This window comes from Alligator mississippiensis, chromosome 14, assembly GCF_030867095.1.
Source record: "Alligator mississippiensis isolate rAllMis1 chromosome 14, rAllMis1, whole genome shotgun sequence".
Classification (NCBI taxonomy): Eukaryota; Metazoa; Chordata; order Crocodylia; family Alligatoridae; genus Alligator; species Alligator mississippiensis.
In genome coordinates, this window is record NC_081837.1 from 9,743,481 (window position 1) to 9,771,013 (window position 27,533).

The 27,533-nt window shown below is 48.6% G+C and overlaps 1 protein-coding gene across 1 annotated transcript in view; it reads right to left on the reverse strand.

The window, feature by feature from the left end:
• Window positions 1-27,533, reverse strand: part of LRRC75A (leucine rich repeat containing 75A) — a 161,081-nt gene that overhangs the window by 58,607 nt on the left and 74,941 nt on the right. Inside the window, exon 3 of the mRNA XM_014608005.3 lies at window positions 5,343-5,455. Coding sequence (XP_014463491.1) covers window positions 5,343-5,455 — 113 coding nt within the window. The remainder of the gene's footprint in view (window positions 1-5,342; window positions 5,456-27,533) is intronic.

The following is a 27,533-nucleotide window of genomic DNA, read 5'->3' on the forward strand; positions in this document are numbered from 1 at the left end:
AGAAAAGCAGATACAGGCCAAGTTCCTTTGATACTCCTCTTTGTAACTGAAAGGCATGCAAAAATAAGGGGCAAATTTGATCTTCTGCAGCAACATCCAAAACCATGCTGGCCATACTCTGTGGGAGGCACTGACCAGGGACCATCCAACACAGACTCACGCACATGTGCACGCAATCAAAATCCTATCATAAGCACTCACTAACAACATGATTCATGGAGAGGGCCAGAGATCACAGGCCTTCAGATCAAATGTTACTTATTGACATTTTCCGGGCATTTAGATGCAAGAGTAGTGGAAATATCAGAAACAGAGATAGGACAAAAGAAGACTTTCTTTTAATCATTTAGGAATTCATTCTCATAATAGCTTAATGGATTTTCCTTGCCATTTACTATTAGTCGTGATCATCGCAGCCCTTTACCTAAGACAGGTTTCAATATGCTGCACATCTAGCTCCTGGAAGTCAATGGGAGACAATATATTTTGTTTTTCAGACTTATGCACAGTTTCTGGCCTTCTTCGTGGGACATAATTGATTCAGTCTGAAGGGACCTCACTCAGGGAAACTATTCCTTATCCAGCGAAGCATTTTTGACAACTGCTTAGCTTCAAGTCTATTCTTAAATCCCACTGCAAGCCAAGAGACTGGAACTGCTGAATAAGGATGGATTTATGTATTTGCCCGAGTGCTTTCCTGAATCACGCCCTAAAACGGAACTACGATCAGATACATCAACATGCATTTAAAGAAAAAATCCCAGAACAAGCTAACAACTGCATGCCCAATAAAGTCCAATGCTTACAGCCATCACAGCCTCAGGGTTGCTATCATGTGGTCATAGCTTGACTTTTTATGACTCTGAGCCATTAAGACAGTCAAAACTCTCAGCTATTTCTTTCCTCTTCCAAAAGAGAAAGTAAAACATTATGACAGGGTTGGGAGATGAAGCCTGCTAGTTCTCAGGCATGCACACACACAATGCACACACGATAATTGAAGACAGGGGACTAGTAAATTAAAGACAGAGAGAGGCACAAAACCAGCTCAGTAAATGCCTGTTTCAGAGGGTTTCGTCGGTCTCTTCGGCTCTGAAGAGCTCCGTGCTGCCACAGAATAATTTTAATTACAGTACGCCCTAATGGGATAACAAGAGGTGGCTGCTTCCTAGTCTAATTAGGGGGAGAAATTAGGGTAAACCAAGAACCGAGCTCTCCACTTCCTATCCTAGGCCCACACACTGAGAACACCCCTGGGTGCGACCTACAGCATACAGCTGGGGTGGGTGTCCACCCTGCTCTTGTATGCAACGAGCAGAGCTGGTCACTGAGCAAGAGCCCCCTCCATGCAATGGATGCAAAACAAACAGGCTTGACAACACCCGAGTGATAGCTGTGCAGAAGTTCAGGTAACGCCGTCTGTCAGTCTGAGGCATTGCTACCGCTCTCTTCACAGCATTAGCAAGAAACCCTGGAGTCTAGGGAATAGGGGCAGTAGGACCTCGGAAATGCAGCGCCGTCGTTGCCCCTGCAAAGCACGCAGCACTATTGAAACCAAGTGGCCTGAATACATCATGGGATGGCGCCGGCAATAAATTAACAACCTGTGCATACACAACCTGTCTCTAAACCAGTGTAGCACCCTGTAAGGAATCCCAGGAGTTCATATTTGGAGGTTCAACGGCTAGCCAGTGGCTCTAGCGGAGGAAAAACTTCACTTACCAGGTCCTCTGCCCACTTAGCACACCAGGCTCAAATCAGGAAAATCCTTGCGCCTTCCTCCCAGCACCCTGTCCTTTCCACATGGTACTGCTCCTGTCCATGACCAGCATCTGCTCTAGTGCCCAAACCACCTGGGCAGCAAGCTCCTGTACAATACTCCAACAACTACAGGAGTTCCCAGACCCAACTTTAAAAGGGGAGGAGGAGTTCCCGCTCAGGAGCCTAAATCAGCCATTACGATGCAACTGTTATGCCTGCCTGCTTTTACAGCAGTACACGTGCCTGAAATCGTGATTTAACCCTGAGTGAAACAGGGCTTGAAGTTAAATCGTTCTGCCACACTTAGGAATGTGCACATATAACCGTTAAATCATGCAGCTTGCACTCATGTCGATACGGATAAAATTGTGAGGTCCATTTACCTCCAGGGCAGACACCCCTCAGTAACACCCCCAAGTACCACTTACATGTTCAAGCCAGTGCCATCCTGGGGTACTCTAGCAACAGATTAACTGAACCAGACCTTCGTGCTGACCAATTCAGTGACATGCCGGGCTTCTAATTTAGTTAAGAAACAACTTAACTTGCAACAACAGCGGAGGAACCAGCAACCAACCAACCTTCAATGGCCTTGGGACGGCAAGCGCAGCAAAACTGACCTTACTGGAGGCTCCACATCAGCGCTAGTTGGACAGCTGACCTTTCCGGTTTCTGACCATGCTGCTTTAGCCATGCGCTTCTGGGCTCTGGAGCGGACACACACACAGCAACAGTGCGGGCTGAAGGACCTGGGATGCTCTTTTATTTTCTCTTTAAGATGGTTGCTTTTAATTACGTGTTTTCCTTCCCTTCTCCATTGCCAGTTTTAGCCCACAATTCCCCATGTGCAAAATACCCACGAAGCTGAGACCTGTGTCAACAAAGCAACTGCTGTGCTCATTCCATAGTAAATGCCTAATTAGCAAGCCTCTCCTGTACCAATTCATTAGTGCTGTTGTCGCTGATTATCCAACTGCATGTTGGACTGTTCATTTTGATGGGGAACATAATGGGCTCGGTTTCTCAGCTGAGGATCTACCCATCTGTGGACTTTTTGTGCAGCCTTCCCTGACATTCAGCACATGGAGAGAAGGCAAAGGATTTCAGAAAGGGACCTGTTTCACAAACATTGACTTAATCCGAGCAACCAGTCTTAAGGAAGTAACATTGACTTAATCAAGAAGAGTCTCAAGGTGGTAAGTATATACTCAGCTTCAACTGCACTCCCATTCGCGGTTAGGTCCTTAAGCCAGTCAAAAATCCCAAGCCAACAGGCCTTCCTGCTAAAAAAATAAACCAAAAAAGCAACGATAGCCCCAAACACAACTGCTACACAGCTTGTAGCGTTACATGTTCAATTTAACACTTGCTAAGTTCAGTTAAAACGCAAGCAGATGCATGTTCAAAAGCTGAGCTTGTATGAAGTGCTCTCCTGGCATGATGAAGTTGTTCCCTTTCAGACCAGGGCTCTCTCCCAACACAAATGAACTTTAATGCAGTACAACAGGCCAACGAGTCCCAATTGTTGCAAGTGAATGTGCGACACAGCCATTTCATGCTGCAAGATTGACCTAGCATTGCAAAGACCAGTGCCCATCTTCACATCTGCAGTTAAGCCCTACTTCCAGGTCGTGGCACATGTAAAACAAGGTATGAAAAGCAGTTTGGCAAGGCAGCAAGTGCTCTGAGAAAGGCTGGTGCAGAGCTGCTCCCAGCCTTTCTGCCACGTCTGGTAAATGGTGGGCAGTCTGCCATGCTGAGGGCTCTCCACCTGCGCAGCTCGGGGCAGTGCCAGGCCCAGATACCCAAGCAAACTTCTTCAGGGGCAATAAAGAGATAGAGACTCTGCTCCAGGCTACTGTACCCTGCTTCTCTGTCTTGATGCAGCTAGACTGTGGTTGGTACCTCAACTTGTTTGCTGATACACACATGATCCTGGTACATAAGCATAAGCCTCATCATGTTAAAAAAGCCCTTGTTGCCCATGCTCTTCACTATTACTAGGCAAGAGCAACCTGATGGCCAGCCCTCTCCTTAATTCAGGATCGGGCTATCACAAGCTCCCTCTCCCCCTTACTTGGCATTTGCACACTCTATACTCTACAGCAGGGTCATGCCCACTGGCAAGGAAGATGTCCTGCAACCCCCAGCTCAGTCCAATAGCTATAGGCACTCAGCTATGATGTTTATAACATGTAAGAGCTACTCAGTAGTACAGGAGCCCTTGTGCATATGAAGTGAAACCCCTGTGTCTGTTGCAGGGTGCATAAAAATTAATTAAAAAAAATTAAAAATCCAATTTTTTTATTTAAATCAGATGTTAATTTAAAAAAAATTTTTTGTTAAGATGCTTTATTTTAAAAAATAAACCTATATAAAGATAGCTTTAATTTAAGATATGTTAAAGCTCAAAGATATCATCGTGGAATAAGGATTATAACTTCTAATTACATACTACTGGAGACAATATATTCATTTAACATTTTAGGAAAGTTTTATAAATAGGTCACAACAGGCCATGTAGTATATTTGGGACCCAGTCGTATAGGGATCCTCTATAGATTAGTAAAGATGAAAGAAAACTACTCTACCCAATGGGACTCAGTGGTCAGTCTAAGATCCCATTAAGCATCTCTACGATGCTTAGTTTCAGTTCTCAAGCTGTGGATTCGTGTTCCCAGAGATAACATCCTTGTTAACAGCAGTATATGGAGATGAGAGATAATACACCTCATTATCTGCCCATCAGCCCTATTGTCTCTGCAAGTTACATGTACCCAGAGTCAAGCCCTTACCTCTCTCTAAAAGTGCAAAGTTTCAAGAAGTTTAATGAATAGAGCATTGTTGGGGTGGAGTAGATCTGGGCAAGGAGGAGGTGTCTGGAGACAAACACAAGGAAGGAGGAGCCGTAGAAACAAAAGAGAAACATTTTGCGCAGAATTTTGTTGAAATTGCAAAATACTTCTGTAACAACCACTTTGCAGCAGCCGCTGCTCTGAAGAAAGCAGGAGGAACCAAACTGACTTTCCCACAGGACGATCAATGGCACTCAGTAGTGGACTACTTTGAGTGATATACTGAGAACTGGCCTAAGCTGATGACAATTTGTTAACAAAATTGTGCCAAAACAGATGGAATTGTCATAGCCAAAGTGCTCACCATCGAGCTAAAGAGAAATGTAGAAGGTATGCTGGCTACCCTGAAGCCTATTTTCGTAGCCTTGAACACAGGTTATATCCAACAACAAGAATGCACTTTTTGTAGAAAACAGTGATTAAATTGAGGCTTCCTGACCAGTGATTTAAACTGTGATTTAAATTGAACCCACCCTGGGGCCCAGCTGACCGGCAAAGCAGTGTTGCCAAATGCTGGAAACACAGCCGAGATGAGCCAACATTTGACTGCGATGAATGATGCCAGGCCCACAGTGGCTGGTTCACAGCCACGTACCTGTAGACTCAGATCTCTGCAGCAGGAACAACCTCCTTCCCATCCAACCCCTCTATGACCCCGACAGCACAGAGCAGGGGACAAACAAATGGTGCGCGCAGGCAGCTGGCAGCCTTCGGCAGCTGACTCACCAGGACTGAGGCTTCCTCTTCATGATGCCCTGGCGTCTCCACTGCGAATGTGGACTGAGGTGGTAGGTCAGCTGTCTGCAGAGCTTTTCCATGGCCCCCAGCGAGTCTCCCTCCTGGAAAGGCAAAGGGAAGGAGGTCAGGTGGGTTGTTTATACCAATACAGCCCGGGGGATCGATAATGAGGACAGATGAGGTGGTTTGCAGTACAGTGAAGCTACTCAAGACATGACGGCCAATTCTAGGTCATTAAAATTGTGCACGCACGCTCATAGAGCCACGTGACCACATCAGTGGTGCTAAAGCCCTCAACCCTGCATGGGACACCTGCTTTGTGGATGTGATTCTTACTGTGCGAATCCCACTCCAAATAGCCTCCCCACACAGCAGCACCTGAGAGGTCGTGGAAGCTGTCTCTTGACTGAATTGGGTTTCCTAGATTGGTTTATCTGTGCAGAGTCTGAACAGATGCCCTCTGAGACGAGGACCATGCTTATTTTTGAGTCTCCTGCCATGCTTCTCCTGTCGTCGGCGCTCCCTAAAGAACAGCACACCCGCCATCCCATTTTGTTTCCCTAATTGTTCCCGATGCCACCAGAAACCGAAGGATGAGTCAGGATGCCAGTGGCATTAGCGCATCTCTGCAGGTTTCATTTCAAGGGTCTCCCCAACCCTACCAGCCCATACGGCAGGTGGGGTGAAGGTCCACCAATTTCCATTGCCAATGGCACACAATTGCCGTAGCATGACACGGCCAGCGTCACACCCAGCCACATCAGGACTCCCAGACTACACGGTCGGAAACCTGCTCGCACCTGGGGCAGCCTTAGGTGTAGACTCAAACCTTCAGCATTAGGAAGTCCTTAAGAGAAGCAGGAACCCCAAACTCCTCAGTGTGAGGGCTGATCAGATGAAATAACGTTAGGCAATATTGGCGCAACACCCCCCTTTGATTTGCATGCAGTATTTTAGGAAGAGCCCTGGGATTAGCATCCCTGAAACCTACCCATAACCTCAGGATGAGACCCCCTTGTGTCAGTGACGGACTCTCTCTAGGATCCATGGAAATATTTTAAGATATATAGGACAAAGCATCGGGGTGAATCAGTGGCAGAGAGAACAACCCTGCAATGACAGAAGGGCAGGCCCAATGCTTGACGGGTCTTCCCCATCCCTAGGCTTGGTGGTTCTGCTGGGCTTTGCATACACACTTTCATTCAAGCCCATTAAATGTGGAGGCTGCAAGCAATCACATTTTTTAGAAGACGTTTAAATTAAAAATAGAAAACTGGGGTCAGCGAGTCATCGCCACAGGTGGCAGGATGGCTGCTCCGACACCCGACTGGAGCATCAAGGCAGAGACTGTCCAGTTAGAGTAGCTCCATGCGCTCATCTGCTCGGACACCCTGCCTCACCGGACAGAGGACTTCCTTGAAGGAGGCCCTGTGGGAATGAGAGCATCTCTCTCTGAAAAGCAGCTCCTACACTGCTTCGGGGGCATCTTTCCCCTACAGCTTATAGGATTCAGCCAAACTCTGCGGTAGCTCACATCATCATAGCTCTTTGTTCTATTACAGTTGTCACTATAAATCTTTAATCTTTACAAATCAATTAAATCTTTTATCCAAGAATTCCAAAGTATTTTCTGCCCATTGACTTGTTAACCTGTACAACCCACCCATGACAGCTAACGTTAATTAGCAGAAGGCCAAACACCAAGAGATCAAGTGGGTTGCTCAATGTCACAAAACACATTGGTGGCAAGCGCTGGAACAGACCTCGTGCAAGAGAGCCAATCTGGGAGTATGCACTGAATGAATGTTGCAGTATGATTTTTTTTCTTGGAAAAATTTTAGGAAAAAATCAAAATTCAGATATTTTTCTGCAGAGCTTTATTGGGTGTGTTTATTGATGCCCATTGTTTCTGTTGTCCCAGGACAATAGTGTGTCGTGCTATGGCAATGTCATGAGCAGGGGCACATGTTAGGGCACTAAGTACTGTAAAAATAATATCAATGTAAACATTGACCCTCTGTCAAACCAGGAGCACCCAGAGGATGGGAGCCCTAAGGAAGAGCATCCTGAGGCTACAGTAGAGTGAAGGGTCACGGCTGGCCCTGGGTCACATGAAGGAGAGAGGAAAGAGCCGCTGGACGCATCTGGACCCTGCGTGTTGAACCCAAGCAGCCTGGTGAGTGCTGACAGGCAAGGTGACCTGGAGTCCCTGCAGCAAGCAAGCACACATGCCCTGATCCATGTTTCTACCCTGGCTCCACAGCCCAGAAATGCCAGGGGATGCTCAGCAGCCCGTTTTCTGGCTTTGTGCTGCCGCGCGTGCCTGTAGATACAAAGCAGGCTGCATTGCCTGGCTCTGGGAACCTCTCCAAATAGCTGTGGCTGGGAGGCAGGTGCAGAGGACAGAGAGAGGCACATGCTTAGCTGGTGAAAACATTATAGCCAAAGGAGGGCAAAAGGGACTTTCTGTCACTGTTCCCAGTGTACGGAGAGCAGCAGACGCGCACCCCAGGGGGAGGAGAAAACCCTGCAAAGTTCTCCCAGCTGAATGAGGAAAAGAAAGGGCTAGGGGAAGGACTCGAAAAGAAATGCTGCAGCCAAAGCCAGTGGAAGCTTTGATGCTGAAAAAACCCCCAGCACCAAAGATACAAAGGGCTGGGACCCTGCAAAAACCTGAGCCAGGAACCACCTCGGACCCAAGCCTCCCCTTGCTCTCAGGGCTGAGAGGGGCTGGAAATGCAAACTGAAGGGCTCATACATGGTGCTACCGTTCAAATGGGCCAAACCAACCCTGGAAACCAGGACATGCTGGCCAGGGCACAAGTAGGAATGCCATTTCACACGGGGCACGCACCCTGATGCACATCACCAGAGAACCAGAACTCACTCGCTGCCCTGTTCCTACACAGGAGGTTGGGGTGTCCCGAGATAAAACCCCCAAGAAACATCCCTGCGGGCGCTCAAACGTGACACAGAACCGGGCCAGTCCCTTGGGGAGGGCGCGGACACTTGCTGCCAACTCTACATGCATTCAGCGTAGAGAAGATTTCGGTCCAGTGCTAGACTCACAAAGCAGAGGTACCCAATTCCCCTCTCCTGGCTGCTCACCCTCCAGGAAGACAGAAACTCTGCAGTGAGATGTTTCCTAAACGGTCGCTCTTTCTGCTGAACTTCCGCCTAAAAACAGCTCATAAAGGCTAAACCGATCTTTTATGCAACAGCTTTCTGCATAGGTCTAGAGCATGAAACCCCCAGCCGGTCGACAGGTTGTGTATAGCTATTCACAGAACCGCTGTATCACTCACGCTCCCCACGCCTGTACCATCTACCTGGCCACTTATTAACCTTTCCAGCAACCCTCTCTAAGCAGAGCCATCACCTTACGTGCGGTTTGGAGAACAGGCTAACACAAAGATTAAGAAAGAGGCAAGACTAATCCCAGCCGCTGCAGATAGCAGGCGAAAGGGGAAAACGGCATGAGCTTCATTAACCACACCAAGCTCCATGTGGAAGTCTGTTCACTGCCATCCAACCCCTGGAGTAGGGGGGTTATGTCACCTCACTCATTATAAGGGGTGTCTCACAACACTTCTCAAGTCTCTGGTCATGAAATGGTGACCCAAGAAACAGCACACATTTAAGAGGAGAAGCACGTCCCTGAAGACACTGTCCTTTGAGGCTCTGAGGGCTGCCACTGGTAATTCCCACCAAGTGTTTTATATTTTCTTCTGCATCAGAACGAACTGGGCAGGAATGCTTACTAGGATGTCACGCCTTATCCAGCAGGGCCATCCAATTCCTACTGACTCCACATCCACTCCTATGATCTGAATACTCCGACATAGCTGTGAGCTGCATATTTCATACGGTGTAATTTATGGAACACAATTTACCACTTCGCCCCAGAAATCATCTGAACGGGATGGGACAGATAAGGATATTATAAATATTAAATTAACCAAGGAGCAATATGGGTCCTGACAAATTGGCTGCAGGCACACACGGAAATGCTGCATAACACCTCAATCTATTTTTCTGAGTAACAATTTAAGACAAATGCTGTGTATATAATGGCCAGAGCGGAGGTGTTAGCATGCGTCTCAGAGTGCTTAGCTCTGCTATTCAATCCACTCTAAAAGGTACTGAGCTTTGACACAAATCACAGAAAAGGGGGAAGCTTATTCCAAGACATGTTCAAGTTCCAAACTCGGCTTATCCTTCCCGTAACAGTGCAGTCTGAGTGAAAGGAAGGGCCAGGTCAGGATGAGCTGGAAACAGGGGAGAAGCAATTGGACAAATAATCTTTAGAAGACACTGAGCAGTTGTACATCCAGGTTTGAATTTACACTCCTCTTTATGGAAAGCATATCAGCATATGCTTAGGCCACAGGCCTGTTCAGGAAGGCACGCAGACAGGAGTGCAAGTCATGCAGACTTTGCAAGCACCTGCTTAAGTGTTCTTCTAATCAGTGGGCGCTGCTGCTTTGGGTCTAAATTTCATTACAAAATAGACAGGATTTACTTAGGAATCGTACTTTCTTCCAGCTCCCCCTTAGAGCACAACCCCACGACACGGGTCACATCTGTTGCTACAGACCCCGGAGCTCCTTTTCATCCACCAGAGATGAATCCTAAAAGGGGTTTGTGCCAATAAGCTTCCTGCTGCCTCTTCTGCAGGCTGTTCTCTAAGCACACGGCAGCCTCCAAACCTCTCTGGAATAACAGGCTACATCCTATTCCTTACAAACAGCCCCCGATAGTCTGGCTGATGCCTCATGCAGCATCCCACAGACCTATGGGCGAGTGGAAAACACCACTAATTTCAAGACGTCGGGACCTCCCCCAGGTTTTAGCTGGTGCAATTTGTCATTGTGTCTGTGAGCCGCTTATTCCCTTGTGATTAAAACAAAAAAGAGGCACTTTGTCATGGAAACACCATATGAAAGAGAAACCAAAGGAAAGTGCCCTGTTCTGGATATAAATCACTCAGCAGCTGGTGATGACAGTCTGTTAATAGCTAAATACACAGTTGGGTTTTCTAATCAATGTTTTTCGTGTGCCAGTGTTTTGTCAGGACAAAATTGCAACAAAATGCTAAACACAATGCCAACAAGGCCACACTCAGCATTTCTGAACTGCCGCGGTTCGTGCAGGTTCAAGTGCTTTTGTAACTCTGGCCTCTCAGTGCTAGCGACGTCCCGCTGCTCCATCCAGCAGCGATCCCGGAAGGCTGACTGACCGCAGCTTCTTCAGCTAAGCCTATCCAAAATCTACGCGCCGGGGCCCCAGTTCAGCATAGATTGGACCCCTCTACCTTTTAAGAGTCCCAGTTTTGAAGAAATTTGGCTTTGTACCCACAATTCAGTTATGAGACATTGCAAAGACGTGGCTACATGATGAGGTTTGATCCAGAACTGATGCAGAACATCGAGACTTTTCAAGACTGCTCAGCATCCAGCAGTTCCCATTTTGAAAGACAGAAGTTGTGATGGAAACCCCACCGGTTGTGTCACTGTAAGCCAACGTGGGCAAAACAGTGGACCCTCCAGGGAAGAATCTAGCCCCGGCAGGAGAACCACCTAACTCTTCCACCTCTGCCCAGGGGAATCGTATCAAATCCAAAGGCTGTGCAATGGGACAGCGTGTTCTCGGTTTCCTCTGTTAGATACTTCTCTGGCCTTCTCCCTTATTGCCATTTCCCCCAATGCAGAACCATTACGCAGACAGATTAAGTAACTTGCCCAAAGCAATGCCATCTGCTTGTGGCAGGCCTGGGACTTCAAACCAGATCTCCTAAGCCCAAGCCTAGTGTTTTAACCAAAAATGATTCAAAGTCCCTTTTTTCCAGCTGCTGTTAAGGGGAAGCGCTGAATGTGAGCCTCAGATGCTGCGTGTCAGAGTAAATTGAATACAATAGCAGGATCCACAGCTCGTTGCAATCAGTGCTCACTTAATTCACTTCACTCGGACGTGACCCTGGCACAAGCTCTGATGATGCAACGGCCACTTAGATAATGGATTCGGTCTTGGGCACCGTCCAGAAACTCAACGTACCGGCTCAGCCTAGGCCTCAGTCTCTGAATGTTCATTAGGTTGTTTTGAATAGATTTTGTCAGAAACAAAATTAAAAAGTTAAAAACTTCAGAAAAGGTGGCAGCCACGTCACGATGTTGTGCCAAAAATTATCTCCAATATTGTTCTGAAAGCTGCAGTGGTGAGGAGGGGAGAGGAGAGCAGAACGTGACAGCAGAGGATGAAGGAAATACAAGGTACCATGAAACCAGTGGAAGCCACTCTATTATCTATACCCCGAGTGAAGGGTAAAGCCTTTCAGGCTGAAGACAAGCTGCCCAAGCTCTTGGTACACAGAAAAGAGACTTGTGTGAACCTCAGGAACAAAACGTGTCCAACCCAGCTCTAAGGCCCCTCAAACTTTATTGGAAACTTTGAGCTAAACTTTGTGTCCCAGCCCATCTCTATGATAAGCAGGGATCCAGGTTTTCCATTTCCCATGGCAAAGCAGAGAAGAATGTGGATTTCCCTTTTTACCCGAGAAAAAAATGCAGATTTCTCATTTTTACAGAGAAACACGTGGATTTTCCACTTTCTCTGCAGGCTGGCAGAGTCCGAGGCCCCACGGGAGGGCAGCAGGGCAGGGAGCCCGAGCCCGAACCCACCGTGGGCAGCCTATGCCTGCATCCGCCCCCACCCCACGCACAGATTGGGCACCAGCAATTCTGCGAGTGCAGGGGGCAGGGGGAGCTCTGATTTTCCATGGTAAGAAACCCAATATCAAATACCAAAATGTATAGGTATTTAGAATTTATTTTATGATAATGCTTGAGGCACTGGTAGGCTTCCAAACTGCTTTCAAATTGTAAGTATATCTATAAAATATTGTGTTCAATTGATACCTACATTATATATATATATATATATATATATATATATATATATATACAGATACACACACACACACACACACACACACACACATATCCCTACATACATACATACACCCCCCCCCATATGTATGTGTATATATTGGCATTTCATTTTAATCACTGATTTGGGGGTTTAATAAGAGAATTTACAATTTGTTATGAAAGAATTTGTGATTTTTTTTTTAGTCAGAGAAAACCAGGATCCCTGATGATAAGATTTACTAGGAAGAACTCCCCATTAGGGATTAAGGCTACATGCATTAATGCTGGTAAAGCAATTTGAAGGGCTGAGCTGGGAGATGTCAAGGCAGGGCACAGGCTTGTTATGATCCAGACCTCTCGGGCTGACAGGATTAAGCTGGAATTCACATGCAAACAGGTGTGCTGATGAGACCTCTGGTACTTTCTGTTTGTAGCCAGGCCAGAAATGTTGCACAAACAGCCCCGTGTTAACTAGGATTCAAGCTGCAGCCCCAGCTAAGCTGGAACCCAGAAGATCAGAGAGTCCCAGAAGATCAAATGGGATGAAACATGACCCTCCTTTTCCGTGCCTTCATAAAAACCTTTCAGCGCCAGGAAGATTTGAGTGTGCAGATTAAGCCCAAGGTTGGGCTTGATCTGGTTCAAAAGCTCCCACCGGAGCTCTTACGGAAGTGCGGAGATGTTCGCAGCTCAGGTTCACGACACTACAAGGCTTTTTGCTTTTCCTCTCATTTGTTCCCATCCAGAGGGGACTGCCTGGACTCATCCAGATGGTCTAAGGCGAGGCTAGGATACAAGTACCACCTTATTTCTTAAAAGGCACTGATTTTTAGGCCAGGGTAATGGCAGCATTCGTGTCACCTGCTAGAAGCCCGACTTTCCTACTGCCCATTGCTATTTGGGGCACGCAGCACATAACTTCACAAGTTATTTTCGTCCTACAAGGACACTACCGATTGCTGATAAGAAGCAACTGTAGCTTTTAAATCACCAGTCGCTGCCCACCCATTACATTTGAGATGATTGCTCTCCACAGGCAACCGCTTCAGGATGACATTAATCCCACACCTCTTGAGTACCAAGCTCTAATCACAATGCCAAAGCTTTTTCCATTTTAGGATCTCAATAAGCACTCGGCACCAAGGACAGGGAGTGGGGGGACCCTGCCAAACACTGAAACTTGGCCCAAGCAAAAGGAGTCCTAGTCTAGATGGGGAAACCAGGCTGTGACTGACAGCATTACCCCACGTGGCTTCAAGTTGGATTTCACAATTAGTAAAGAGGGAACACGTGTGCCTCAATTGTGACCTGCATCCAGCTCCAATCTGGTGCAAAGAGAAGGAGGGCCACTTACAGCTCCTAGTTACAGCTCTAGATGCTCACGGGCTCAGATCTGGAAGTCCTGGCGGTTGGCAAAGGTAGTAGCCATGATATGGACCGAACAGTCTGGGGTCTGGACGGCAGGAGGCTTTGGACAAGCGTCTTCTCTTTGGCAGCAGCACATGACTCCACACATCCTCCACTGGGCCCAATCCAGGCAGAACAGGGGCCTGCTATGGGCTCTTGCACTCAAGCTACAAGGACTTTTCCTTTAATCCAGGGGGTCCTCAGTTCAGTTCCCATATGACGGCTTCACATTTAGTCCCTTTAGAAATACTGGAGCTGGCTGTTGCTTACCCTAGAGGGAATATAGTTTGTAGGGTGCATCATCATCCTAGCAAAGCTTTCTGCATGTTGGACAAACTCCTGGGCCAGCACTAGACCCGCGGAGCAGGGCTTGCAAGACAGAATGATAGAAAATGAGGGTTAGAAGGGACGTCGGGAGGTCACATCGAGTCTGGCCCCCTGCTCAAAGCAGAAACAGCCCCAACTAGATCATTGCAGCCAGCGCTTTGTCTAGCAGGGCCTTAATCTCCAAGGATGGAGCTTCCACCACCTCTCTGGGTAACCTGGTCCAGTGCTTCACCACCCTCTTAGTGAGAAAGTTTTTCCTAATATCCAAATTAAACCACTGAGAATAGTTTAGCTCAGGGGCTCTCAAACTATGGGTTGTGACCCCAGAGGGGTCGTGAACAACTTAAAAGGGGGTCGCAAACCCGCACACTGCGTGCTGCCATGCGGGCGCACAGGGGATCCCCCACTCATTGATCAGGACCGGTGCGGGGCGCGCAGTATCACGAAGTTTGAGAACCCCTGGTCTAGCTCCATCCCCTTTGTAACCACCCTTCAGGTAATTAAAGGCTGCTATAAAATCCCGTCTCGGTTTTCTCTTCTGCCCAGTTCCCTGAGCCTCTCCTCATAAATCATGTCTCCCAGCCCCCTAACTATTTTTACTGGTCTCTGCTGGACTCTCTCCAACTTGTCCGCATCCTTTCTGTAGTGGGGGGCCCAAAACTGGACACAGCACTCCAGATGTGGCCTCCTCGGTACAGAACAAAGGGGAATAATTACTTCCCTCAACCTGCTGGCAGCACTCCTACCAACGCAGGCCAGTATGCTGCTAGCCTTCTTGGAAACAAGGGCACAGTCTTTACTCATATCCAGCTTATTGTCCACTGTAACCTCCTGGTCCTTTTCTGCAGGGCTGCTGTTTAGCCAGTTGGTCCCAAACCTGCACCGGTGCATGGGGATTCTTCCATCCTAAGTGCAGGACTTTGCACTTGTCCTTGTTGAACCTCATGAGATGCCTTTTGCTCCAATCCCCCAGCTTGTCTAGGTCACTCTGAATCCTAGCCCTACCCTCAGGCATATCTCCTACTCCTTGCAGCTTGGTGTCATCTGCAAACTTGTTGAGGGTGTACTCTGTGCCATCTTTCAGATCATCGATCTTATCTGGAAGGGGGGATCTGGGGAAAGGCCTGCATAGAAACTAGCTCCCCGCCATATTCCACACACTATGGGCAAATTAGGAAGGTTTTCAGTCAAATATGCTTAGGGTATGCTCTGCCCCAATCCTCTGTGTGCTGCTGCAGGGTCTGTGCCAAACAAGAGATACAGAAGGGAGGGCAGGACAGCTGCGCTGGCATGAAAAATCTCCCTGCACTGACGCAAGGAACTTTTTTTCCTATGGGATTTTATTAAATGCATCAGAGAAAATCCATCAAAAATGCGTGGGCTTCCACTCAGCTTCTGCATATTCCAAGCCTGAGTGCACTGCACAGCATTTGGTTACCATTTTCCCAGCCTCGGGGCTCTGGAGGGTTTTGCCTTTTCTCTCTCCAGAAGGTGCTAGGCACCACCTGACACCCTCTGGATAGAGCCGATTCATATAATCATGCTCCAGGCAACAGGGACTCGATAGATTCATCCCAAACAGCACCAGCTAAATTATCTGAGTTATCCAAATGCCGAAAGAGTTTGCAGAGACTAGCTTTTTTACCCTGTGCACGTGGCTTGTGTCAGCAGAGCCAAGTGAACCGGACTGGGTCACCTTCCTGGAGAGGAAGCTACAGCAGACCTGTTGGAGGAACTGATTTAGGACTTACTCTACGTTCCCATACATGGATGTTCAGCTGGCGCCAAGGCTTTCTCCCGAGTCTAAATGTCAGGACAGATCTACTGTATATTATCTAGGGATCCTAAAATGTAGCATCAGATTCAATCCGGCTGGCACATCAACAGCAGCAGAATCACGGTGACCTGCCGTTTACTCAGACCTCCCGTGTAGACACGTTGGGGCTGGCTCAGGAAGCGAGGCTCCTCTTGCTGTGGCAACACCAGACCGGGGCCAGGGAGGCTCTCGGCTGTGTGTTGCTAGCAGGTGTATTTATCAGCATTTACGTTCATCAGGGAGTTGTGCCTTGTGCTGCAGGGAACGGCTCTTCTCCAGGGGTTTCACTTTCTGAATGGAGAAGGCACCAAGCAAAGAGAAGACCTTGCATTGTTTGGGTCTCTCGTGGCTCCCTGGGCACAGAAACCCCACTCAGTGCCAGATCAACGCTCTGCTGCATTTGCGCCTGTCAGTGCAATGGCAGTGCCCCTGGGACCGGGATGCACACATTGAGGATGGAAGGGATGCCCCAATTTTGGGGGGTCCTGGCTTTGGAAAGATCCATTACTGGAATGATACACATTGCAGTAGTGCCTGTGAGCCCTGTCCCAGGCCAGACCCCATGTGACTAGGACTGCACAAACAGAACAGAAAGTGAGTCCTTGCCCCAAGACATCTAGATACAAGACATGAGACAACAGGTAATGCAGAAGGGGAAAGAGGCACGAGGAAGCCAGAAGACGGTATCAGGCAGCACTGAAGGCAGTGGCCTCTGCACTGCACAACCAGCTGCCTAAACTGCTGCCTAAGCTTTTCGTAGGAATCACGACCAAGGCAAGACTTTGCATAAAGCAGACGCCAGGTCCTGCCTGTTCATCGTTATTATGGATCCCCAGGCATTTTTTGCAAAAACAGGGCTCTTAGTCCCAGCATCCTGGACAAATTCCAAGTTGGGCAATTACATTCTGCTGACCTACATTTCCGCCGGCCCTGCGCTCTCTTTGCTTCCTCGGCTCTGCTGCATGCAGCAGACCAGCTGCGGTGCCCGCTCTCAAGCGAGACCTCACAGAAACAGCTGCGCTTTGAGCAGACATTTGGGCCCGTACGACTGTAGGTCAAGGCCAGCGGGGAGCGTACAAGCAGACTCCCCAGCACCTGGCAGGAGCAGAGGAGAAGTGCAAAAAGTAACCCCTGTAAGAAAGCACACCATGCCTGAGGGAGGGGAAGGGTGGTCAGATATTGGCCCTGCCTGGGGGCACAGGGAGCTGAAGAGTGCACATGGGGGAGTTGCTCCTGCCCTCAAAGGGGTGTACAGACACTGCCCACTCTCCCCTGTGGAGCCTAAGGCCAGGACGGGCCAGGATCCATGCCATCCTTCCTTGGAGTATGGGCACAGACCTAGGCTAGGCATTAACACTAGCCTTTTCCAGAGACAGCTGTCCCCCTGGAAGCGTGCATGAAGCTCCCATCAGCATTGGTTGCAATCACAAGCAGGGAGACTGCCCTTCTTGTGTACCTGAGAAATCCTGGTCTAACACAGAAATAATGGGAGGGCAAGAACGACAGCAAAAGCCACAGGGGCCAAGGCAGATTCGCCCACGCTGAAGTGCCCGCTGCAGAGCTGTGGCACAGACAGGCATCCTGGCACTGAGGTGCTGTGAAGTGAAGCTGGAGGAAGTTATTTCCTGCCTCCCTGTGTGTGAGGGCGAGGGTAAGGAGCTTGGAGCGAGAGGTGCGAAGTCTCGCTGCAGTCGGCTGTCAGTGCTTGCAGGGGTGCGCTATTCTGGGAGTCGCCGAAGTCGCTGCCACCTTGCAGCATGGTTGCTCCACATTCAGCCCTGAGGTCCCAGATCCCATTTCCATGCAGAGGTGGCATTCGTTTGAGCGAGGCCCACCCTGATCCAAATGTCTCTTTCTCTGGGGGCTTTGGAAACTGGACCTTTGATTTGGGGCTCTCATGTTCACTACCCTCGGGGCAGGTCACATTGCTTCAGGGACTCCACCGCCCATCTGCCACCTCCCTGCCACTGCTCTCACACTCGCTCCATCTTGTGCTCATCACAATGGCTCTTGTGTCGTTGCTGTTTTAACCAACCGAGGCCCCCTGATGCTCAGGGCAAAGTCCCTTTGAAACCAAATTTGCCAAACCAAGCCCTTCATATGCACTTTGATAAGGGCAAGGCACACAACCATGGCACACTCTCACCCCCGTGCCCTGAAACCAGAGCAGAGATTGATGCATCGTTTCCTCTTTGTCTAGGCACTGATCAGCAGATGATCCTATTTTCCTCTTGGCTCATCTGAATTTTTTTCACTATTAAAATTAAAAGCTGACAGCATTTTCCCCCTTTTCCTCTGTAAGAGCTAACTTGGAACGTGGCTTCCAGCTTTATTCGCTTCCACCTCCGATCCGGCGCTGACAGATCCACCTGAAATAACTCTGCTCTTCTCCTTCTAGGGTTGAATTTGGTTTTGGAAAATTGTAACCACTTCTCTGGGTTGTTTCTCCCCCACTTTTAAGGACTTTTTTCTAAATGGTTTTGCTTTTCCATAACTCTTCATTTATGTAGAAGTGTCAAACTTCACTGCTTTCCAGTAGGACAGCAGGGAGATGAATAGAGATCTCGGTCCTATTGCCAGAGAATTAAAGACTACCAGAAAGTGCGTCACTACGGAAAAGTTTAACCATCCACTTATATATTGGAGAATAAATGGTATCGAAATACTGGGGAGGCCTACGTATCACTCAGTGTGATAGATGACCTGTTGCTATCAACCAACAAAAGGCCATGTTATTTTGGCTTTTGGCAAATCATGAAGGAGTTATATAGAGGACAGGACTATCACAGGGGAGGAACTGGATGACTTCAAGGGCTGGAGCAGTAGAAGGGGACTGAAAGCACCAAGATCTGGGGGAGCAACTCTTTAGAAAGGCACCCCTCGAGAAGACGAGGATCAATGGTCACAAGCTAACAGAGGGAAGATTTAGACTGGACGTAAGGAAGAACTTCTTCCCCGTAAGGGTAACTAGGACCTGGAACACACTCCTGGCAGAGGTGGTGCGGTCGCCATCCTTGGAGGTTGGATAAGCACCTTGTTGAGCTAGTTTGAGCTCATTAACCTCCTGCATATGGCAGGGGACCGGACTTGATGATCTTCCAAGGGATCTCCAGTCCATTGATTCCATGACAGCTCTGGGAGCACTGCTCTAGACTGCCACCTTTAGCCAAGGGACCTGCTGCTATGTGGTAGATTTTAGGAAAATACCTAGAGTCCCACTGAGTTTCAGCACTTATTTCCTTCCTGGAGACTGCCCCCCTTCCTGTCCCTTCAAGTGATAAACTGCTCTGCTCCAAACCACAAGCTGCAGTTCTTCACCTTGGGACCGCTTCCCAACTTGCAAGCCTTCTCAGGGATAATGCTATTGATGCATATTGAATTCACTTGTCAAAAGGCTTTCTTCACCATCTGCTTCCACCTCCATCATCATACTGTTTATTTAACAACTCCTTCCCTTCAGCGTAAGGACAAACACAAGGCTTTTCCCGTCGGCGGAAGGCACACAACTGGCACGGGACACTCGTCTAGCCCAGCTCTCCACGCCGAGAGCGCTGGGGCTTGGCAGACAGTACGTATTCTTTCCATGAGAGAGACCACGAACAAGCACAAAAAATTACAGATGGGGAAATCTCCACGTTCTGCTTTCTTACAGCTATAGCCATGCCTTTTTTTGCAATAGTGATCATTCCTGCTCTGGAAAATCCCTTTCCCCATCGTCACCTCAAAGCAATTGCCACATGTAAGGCCAAAGCTTTGACAAATGATGTCAATGAAGCTCTCATGTCTTAGCCACTAAGGATCAGACCCTCAGATGGGGAGGAACTGTAGAGAAATAAAGGCACAACGCTCCCTGCCATCCTGCCCAGGACATGCACGCTCCTCATGTAGGTGCCCCACCTGCAGTAGGAACAGGAATTGTTCTGCAAGCTGGAGAGCCTGATATTAAAAAGGCTGACAGGCAGGGAGGGACGAAGGGGCACTTGATATTGAGCTCAGCCTTTCAAACCATCAGATCCTGCTGCTGTGGAGGGACAGCTTGCTCCATAAGATGCTTCATGGTTTCAGTTTAGTGCTGCACACCCAGGCAGGCTGGTGGTAAGATGCTTTGAGCCAGAATCTCAGCTGGCACAAACAGCTTCAGTTCCTTCATCCACACCAGTGCCTGGCTAAGGACTGGGCTGCCCAGACTTCCCACCACAAAGACCTTCCCAATCCATCATCCTATGCCTCTGTGTGGCGCCAAGCTCAGCAGGGCCCTGACCCAAGTGGTGCATGTGGGCAAAAGCAGGAAAAGCCAGAACGCCACTTGGAACAAAAGACCGGAGACAGGCAAAGTGTGTCTCCGCTTCCCCTGTCCTTACTTCAACCTGCCTGTTCAGAGGGAAAGCTTCCATAGCATCTAGCACAACAGGGGCCATTCTCCTAAACCAGCACATTAAAGACACCCAAAGAAAGCAACTCAGAGATGCCTGCTGATAGGGCACAGCCGGTGCATCAGTGACTCTCTAGCATCCTCATGTTCCTCATTCTGTACAACAGGCAGACAAGGTTCCTTGGGTGAATCTGATATCTTTTATTAGACTAACCCAAATAGTTGGAAAATAATTCTGTACAAGCAGCTCACGTACAAATCAAGGTAAAAGCTGCCAGAACAAATTCTTCCATGCAAAGGTCCCTTTTCCACCAGCCCCAGACAAACACATACACACACACATCTACCCTTCCTCTTTTTCCAAGAGGAAAAGGCAACTTATTGCTAGAGAGGAAGGCAGTGGATGTGTTGCTAAACTATCACTTTAAGGGGCTTCAGCTGAAATGGTGATTCATTGCACGTGCCTGGTCTGCGATCCATGACCATCTCTGCTCTGAACAGATCCAGTTAGGGAATAAGGAGGCACGTATGAGTCATACCCTCCCTGGCTATGGCGTCAAACCTAGTAGGAGGGGTAATCAATGCAGCCTGTGGTCTGGGTGAGTGCCCAGCTGGCTCACCAACGGCTCCGCTCTACCAAAAATACCCTGGGATGGAGGAAAGGGGTGGCAGCCAAAAGGATTCAGACGTGGAAGTGGCTAATCTCAAGGAAGAGACTGTAGTCCAGTGGGGGCCAACCTTTTGGGCAGATGTGCCAGAAATTAGCCCTGCACTGTCCCTGGCTACCACTCCAATCCCCTTCCCCCGGCTGACCTGCTGCTCTGCTATCTGCCACTGTGCTGCCTGTCCTCTTCCTGCTCCGCCACGTGGCATACAGAGGCTGTCTGTGCCACTTGTGGCACTCCTGCTACAGGCGGGCCACCCCTGCCGTAGTGCATAAACAACCAAGGGCCAGGTGCCCTACTAGTGTATACTGGCTGCCAGTTTTACACCCACTGGCCCCATCATAGGAAAAAGCCCTGCTCCAAACCACTGACCAGGGGCACGTACTGGCCAGGCAGCCATCACGGGGAAGACCCCTATTGTTCTGAGCTTGTTCCTCCTTCCAGGATCTCTGTCCACAAGTTGGAGACTGGGTTGTGTGAACAGTGATGGCCGGGCAAGGAGAGCAGAGGTAATTCCAGAAATACAGCAAGAGGTTTGGGCAGTGCCCATCTCACAGGCCTGACCAGAGAGGCACAGAAAAGAAAGCACGGAGCAAGGCATGAGGTTGGGTTTGCTTCACAACCGGAGCATACAGGGCATCACTGTACGGCAAGCTGAAAGGGATAAGGCAGAGAGGGGGCAGAGGTGGGCAGCAGCTGTGAGAGGCCATGCGAGACGCAGAATGAGGATAAGGGACTTCCCAAAAGCAGACTTCAACCAAGACCGGGAACAGGTAGGTAGGTAGGGAAGAATATCTGGTTGAGAAAGGAGTGTGGGAGGATTCATATTTCCTGAAAAAAACTGTATTAAAGGGACAGAAGCAACCTATTCTGATGCAAAGGGAAGAGGAAACACAGCAAGAAGCCAATGGGGCTCCATCAGCTCGTCTTTAGAGACCCGAACAATCAATCACACCAAACATGGAATCAGTGACATGGGCGTACGGGACTGCCCAAGCAGGGAGGGCTAGAAACAGAAAGGCTAGGACGTAAAATGAGCTTTCATTAGCAAAAAGCACAAAAGATAACACAAGGTCTATACATGTATCAGAAATAAGAGGAAAACTATGGGAAGTAAAAGGTCAGTTGCTAAACAGGAAAGGTGAGCAGAGATGGTTTCAGTATGCAATGCCTTCTTTGCTTGAGTCTTAAAAAAAAAAAGCAAATGGTGAACTTAATCTCACCAGGCAGACAGAAGTGCAGGCCAGAGAACACATCAAAGACTATTTAGATAAAAGAGATGCCGATCCAATTGGCAGTGCCGGATAAAATTCACCCCAGAGTGCTTAATCAACTGGCTGAAATCATCTTTGAATCACCAGTAATTATCTTCAAGAACTCGTGAACAATACCGGAGACCCCAAGGGCTGAAGAAGGGCAACTTAGTACCTGGCCTTTTTTTTTTTTTAAAAAAAAAAGGGAGCTGATGGGGCTCTGGACCAGTCAGCCTAACTTTGATCAAAATGCAAACGCAGGGTTGCATTGAGGAAGCAAAAAAAACCCCACATGCACAGCAAGAGGAGGTGACCAGAGCTATGAGAGGTTCAGTGAACACGGCCTGCGAAGAAAGGCTGGATACATTGGGCTTTTCTCGACAAAAGATGGGGATGAGGGAGGACATGACAGCAGTCCTTCCCGTGGGGAAAAAAGGCTGTCATAAAGAGGACACTGAGCAACTGTGCCCCACAGTCACAGGAAGAAGAGTAAAAGGGAAAAATTTAATTTACAGCAAAGGATGTTTAGGCTGGATGGTAGAAAAAGCCACTTAGCTGTTTAGGCAGGGAAGCGCTTGGAGAGGCTGCACTGGAAGTCTTTAGCAAGAGGTTAGACAAACATCAGTCAAAGAAAGTCCAGGAAGACTAAGTGCAGGAGGTCAGAGAAAAAGTTCTTGGCCTTTCCGGCCCTCCATATCGATGGCTCTTCCTTCACGCCCCAGAAATCGCTGCCTACCTCTTTCCCCTTGTCGGAGTGGCATGAAACATGCATGAATCCCTTGCTTCCTCCCCAGCTACCCGAGTGCCAGACAGCATGGTGCGATGGTGCGGTAGTTCATGCTAGGGCTGCGCGGTGCGCAAAATAGGTCACAATTAATTTTTAAAGAGACACGATAAAGAATTCATGCTGGAGTTCAGCAGGGGGCTGACCCAAACGGGAGGTTATCCACTGGCCTAGGCTGGAAGAAGTGACACTGAGATCTTGGAGACTCTGTCCAACAGACCCTTCACTTTGCCTCCCAACCAACCCTGCCCAGGGTCTTTCAAAATTATTCCTTAGGTGGGGAAGATGAAGCCACAGGACTGCCAGTGCCCAACCCCCTGGACCACCAGGAGCTGGGCCTCCAAAAATCCCAGCATAGACTTAACAGACAACGAGTGTTTTCTAAAATATTTTTTGGATCTTTTATTTTCTTTGTCTTCTTCCCTTTTTTTTTTTTTTTGCAATTGTAAGACCCAGGAAACTTTCTTTTTTAAAAGAGAAGCTGGAATTTCCCTTTTAATTCCCAGAATCCAGGGGCTGTAGCTCGAAAGAAATGCCAAATGTCATGAGACCCCCAATGAATCGTGCGATCTGGCACCACTACGGGTGTTTCGTGGGGGTCACGGTGGCAGGCTGGAGTCTGAATCGGGAAGCCCGGGCTCCGATCTCAGTGCATCCGTCACTAGGAGCTCAGAGAGCCCATTCTGGCGTGCAGCGTTGCTGCTACTCCAGCCCTTGGCCACTTGTATTCAGCCCCCCATCCAAACAGGGCTACTCAAACAGGATCCATGGACCCCCCCTTGAAACTAGTACCGGTCTTTCTATTGGGCTTTAGCTCAAGTCCTTGTGCCCAGCAGTATTTGCAGCTACAGACCCTACTCCGCCAGTATGCAAGAACATTGATTTTCAGTGAAGTAAACCAATGGCATGGCACAACTAGATTGGGAAGGGAAGAAAGACAGTGTGGGTGTTTAGTATTCCCAGCAGCAGCCACCACACTGAAAATGCAAAAGCAATCGCTTAGGTGCGCCCAGCCCTGAGAAACCAAGGAAATGCTGTATTTTATCATCAGGCACCCAGTACGTGTGCAGATCGTTACAGCCCGCAAGCCTGAATAATTCTGCGCTGAGCAAGGTGATCGCTGTTCTTCACATATAAAAAATGAGGCCTGTTCAGAGCCCTCTAGACCAGAACCTCTGTTTTCCACCAAGTTCAATAAATGTTTGCTTTTAAAAACAGGATCTTTTTCAGACGCAAACGTAGCCTATGGAGGGTGATGGATTGCAGTCTAGTTACTCCTGTCACCTTATCTGTCTGCTGTGATTAGCTAGGGGTTTCCCACCTCCAAATGGACTGGACTATTAAACACAAAACACCAATGAAAAGCAAAAGAGAATGTCTTATTTGTAAGACGGTAAACTGGGTTCTTAGTAATAAAATGCAGAGATGATGTGGTGGTAGGTGCCTAAGAAAATCCCAAGGCTGACAGAGTATTACAGGTATCTCCTGACATGCACCAGATCCGCTACTAAAAGTTAGCACAAAGCAAATGTCCCATGGCACATGCTTATAAATGGACAAACTCCTAAGGTCTGAGTGAATGGAAACAAAATGAAGGAGGAACTCTTGTCATCTAACCATGCTTCTTGCAGAACAGGTCTCAGTATCCAAAGCTTTTACGCGCTGAGAGACTGCTCAGCCCAAACCAAACCTCACACAACTTATAGGAAGTAGGCTAGGGAAAGACATGGGAAGAGACATGGCGCAAGCACTTTCTACGGAAACAAGAGCTGTACACTAAAACCTGAATCTCCCTTAAGGACACTTCTCAAAACCTCCCATCATTCACCTCCCGGCACGTCAGCCACGCTCCAGAAAAACTAAGCCAAGGATCAAGCCCAAAATCCACTGAAGCCAATGGAACAACTCTGAGTGGCTTGGATCAGGTCTCAAATGAAGTGGCAAAAAGACAAAGGAAATCCCTTCTAGGCAATTAGGACGGGAACGTCAGGAACAGTAAAGCCATTGCAGTCGACCAGATCTGCAATACTATAAATCACCAAACATCATCACCAAAGGTCGCGGTTCTTTGCAACTGGCTCGACAGCTGAATCTGGAAGAAGCATCGAGCAGTATTGACGGCTGTGGCACCAGGCGTTTGAGAGGCTGAATGTAGCCCCAACCAAAATGTCTTTGATGCAATTCTTTCTGTGACTGAATTGCTCCTGCGACTTTCACTTTAGACTCCCAGCATGTATTGGAGGACAATATAAACCTGGGTAGACAGCTTTGGGACAGGAGCTGAGAACAGGAGGTGCGCCAGGAAGAGCAAGAGGATATAAGAAGTCATTTTTACTAAGGAAAGCATCACTCAAGAAGCCCAAGCAGGCTCGGGCAGAGAGGCCTGCAAAACATCAAAGAGCAGCAGCCATATTGCCTAGGAAGCCCTTGGGTTTTTTTGAGAGCAGAGAGTTATATATGATTATGGATTTAAACCAGAATGTCAGCTCATTTATTTGAAAAAAAATGTAATAGAAAATCCTGAGCAAAAGAAAATACAATGAAAAATTTTCTTTCACCACCCCTCCTAATCAATAAAGCCAAACAAAATCACCCAGTGTTTCCAGGGAAGAGAGGTGACATTTCAGCAGCAAGGGAAGGAAGGGCAGTGCCAACAGGCACGGCTCATGCTAATCCTGTTGCTAAGAGCCTCAGTGCATTTTGTCTGGAGGCAGGAGAGGCAAAGAGCAATGGGCTCAGCTCTGATTATTTTTTGTAACTGGATGATTGTGCCTCATTTAATCTCTTGTGCCATTTCTAGTGTATTCCAGCAATAGAGTCCGTCTGCAAAGAAATCCCAGTAGTAGCTAAATGATCTAGTGCCCAAAATGCTGGATGGAGAGAGCCAGGAAAGCCCGCTGTCTGCTCCGGGACCCGACTCGCATGCACTGTGCAGCCACCAGCAAGGGACACCTTTCCCGCTGTCATCGCCAGGTGACCTTCAAGCTCTTCACACTGGTGATGACATTGTTTTATGATGGCTCAAACAACATGCTGAAACCGCATATGCTAAATAAAGTGGAAGGTGAGAGGATCAGGGCCCCGTTGAGTCCTCCACTGCTGGCTGCCCAGGAGGGGAGCTACAGACACTAAAAGAACCCGAGTAAAACGTAAGATATGACAGCACTTTTAGGGGGGAAAAATCCTAATATCACCCAACAGATTCTCACCGTTCTAGCACTGGGATAAGCCAGAGGGGCTTGGGGACACTGGGAAGTACTGGGATTGTTAACCAGGGGTTTGAACAGGAAGGTGGGAGTCGGGCTTCTTTGGCTTTGTGCTCCGTGGTATCATGGGTCAGCTTGCAGCACCTCGCGGCATTGCTCCACGCCTTGGTGCCTTCCCTGGCGAAATGGTTCGGAGGGCTCTTCCTTCCACTGTGCAGCTTCACTGGCATTTGCAATCCACCTGGAGATCCGCTGAGGAACTGGACTCATTCAAACTCACCTGGGACATAAGTCCCCCTGAGAGGCTATTTTCAAAGACCAACAAGGACCCGGGTGCCTAAGTCCGTCAGGCCTCTTTGGAGGCTTCTTAGTTTCCAGCCTCTACTGAACCTGCAAGTAGTCAGCAAAAGCCACGGCCACCTGAAAAGCGATGCAGCGGAAGCAGTTACCTTGGTCCTTCACGGAGGCACGTCCCACAGCACAAAGCTGGTGCTTAGTAGTGACTTTCAAGTGCGGCCCCAGTGGGGAGGGTGCCGGGTTTGCTTCAGCCACTTGCTGCCTTTGTCCTACACTTGCTTGTCCCCGCCAAGGTATCTCTGCTGAATTGCACTCAACTCCCACTCCTTTTGCCCGCCAAGCCCAACCGTAATTTTCCAACCCATTTGAAGCCGTGAGCAATGAGAACAGCTTGCAGCAGAACGGCTGCCAGCCCCTCCTGCGCCCAGGTCTCCTCGAAGCTGCCCGACCGCTGCAGCAGGAGGATCAAGGCGCAGCCAGACAACGCAGCCCCATGAATGCTTGTGTTAAAAAGCAAGGGTGTCTTTTGTTGAAAGGAAAAATTTCAACCCACTCTTCTGAACTGCTCCAGTGGTCCCAGTAGAGACTCATTCCAGTCCACTACAAAAGGTCTCACTAGGTCTGTTGTCCTGAGCTTTTAAAGTGGGAGTCCCCCTAGGCTGCCTCATCACACAGGGAGGGAGAGCTCTGAAAGAAGCTTTTCAGGCACAGGGTTTTCACAAGGGACCTTGCTGAGGTTGCCTTTCCATTAGTTTGGGCACTCCTTGGGGAATCTGGCAGGGGTTGTGCCACTGGGCAAGAACAGGAACAGGGATGTGAGCCCAGTGTGGCAGGGGAGCTGATGCCTGCAGAGGGGATGGCAGAAACAGAGGAAGAATTGATCCTCTACGCTAGGGCTGAAGCACGAGTAGGGCTAAGCACCTACAGCTCAATGCTCAGGGTTTGGTTTGCACAGGGCTATTTTTCTGGCATTGCAAATGCACCTTCCTGGCTTCTGTTGTAGGGGTATGGCCCAGGATCAACTCTCAGCAGGACACGTACAGTCAAGTGCCAGCAGGGCCTGGAGAGGAACAACTCTCTTCTTTCTATGTGGAGTGCTTCTTATAGGAAAGGCTGATTTACTTGT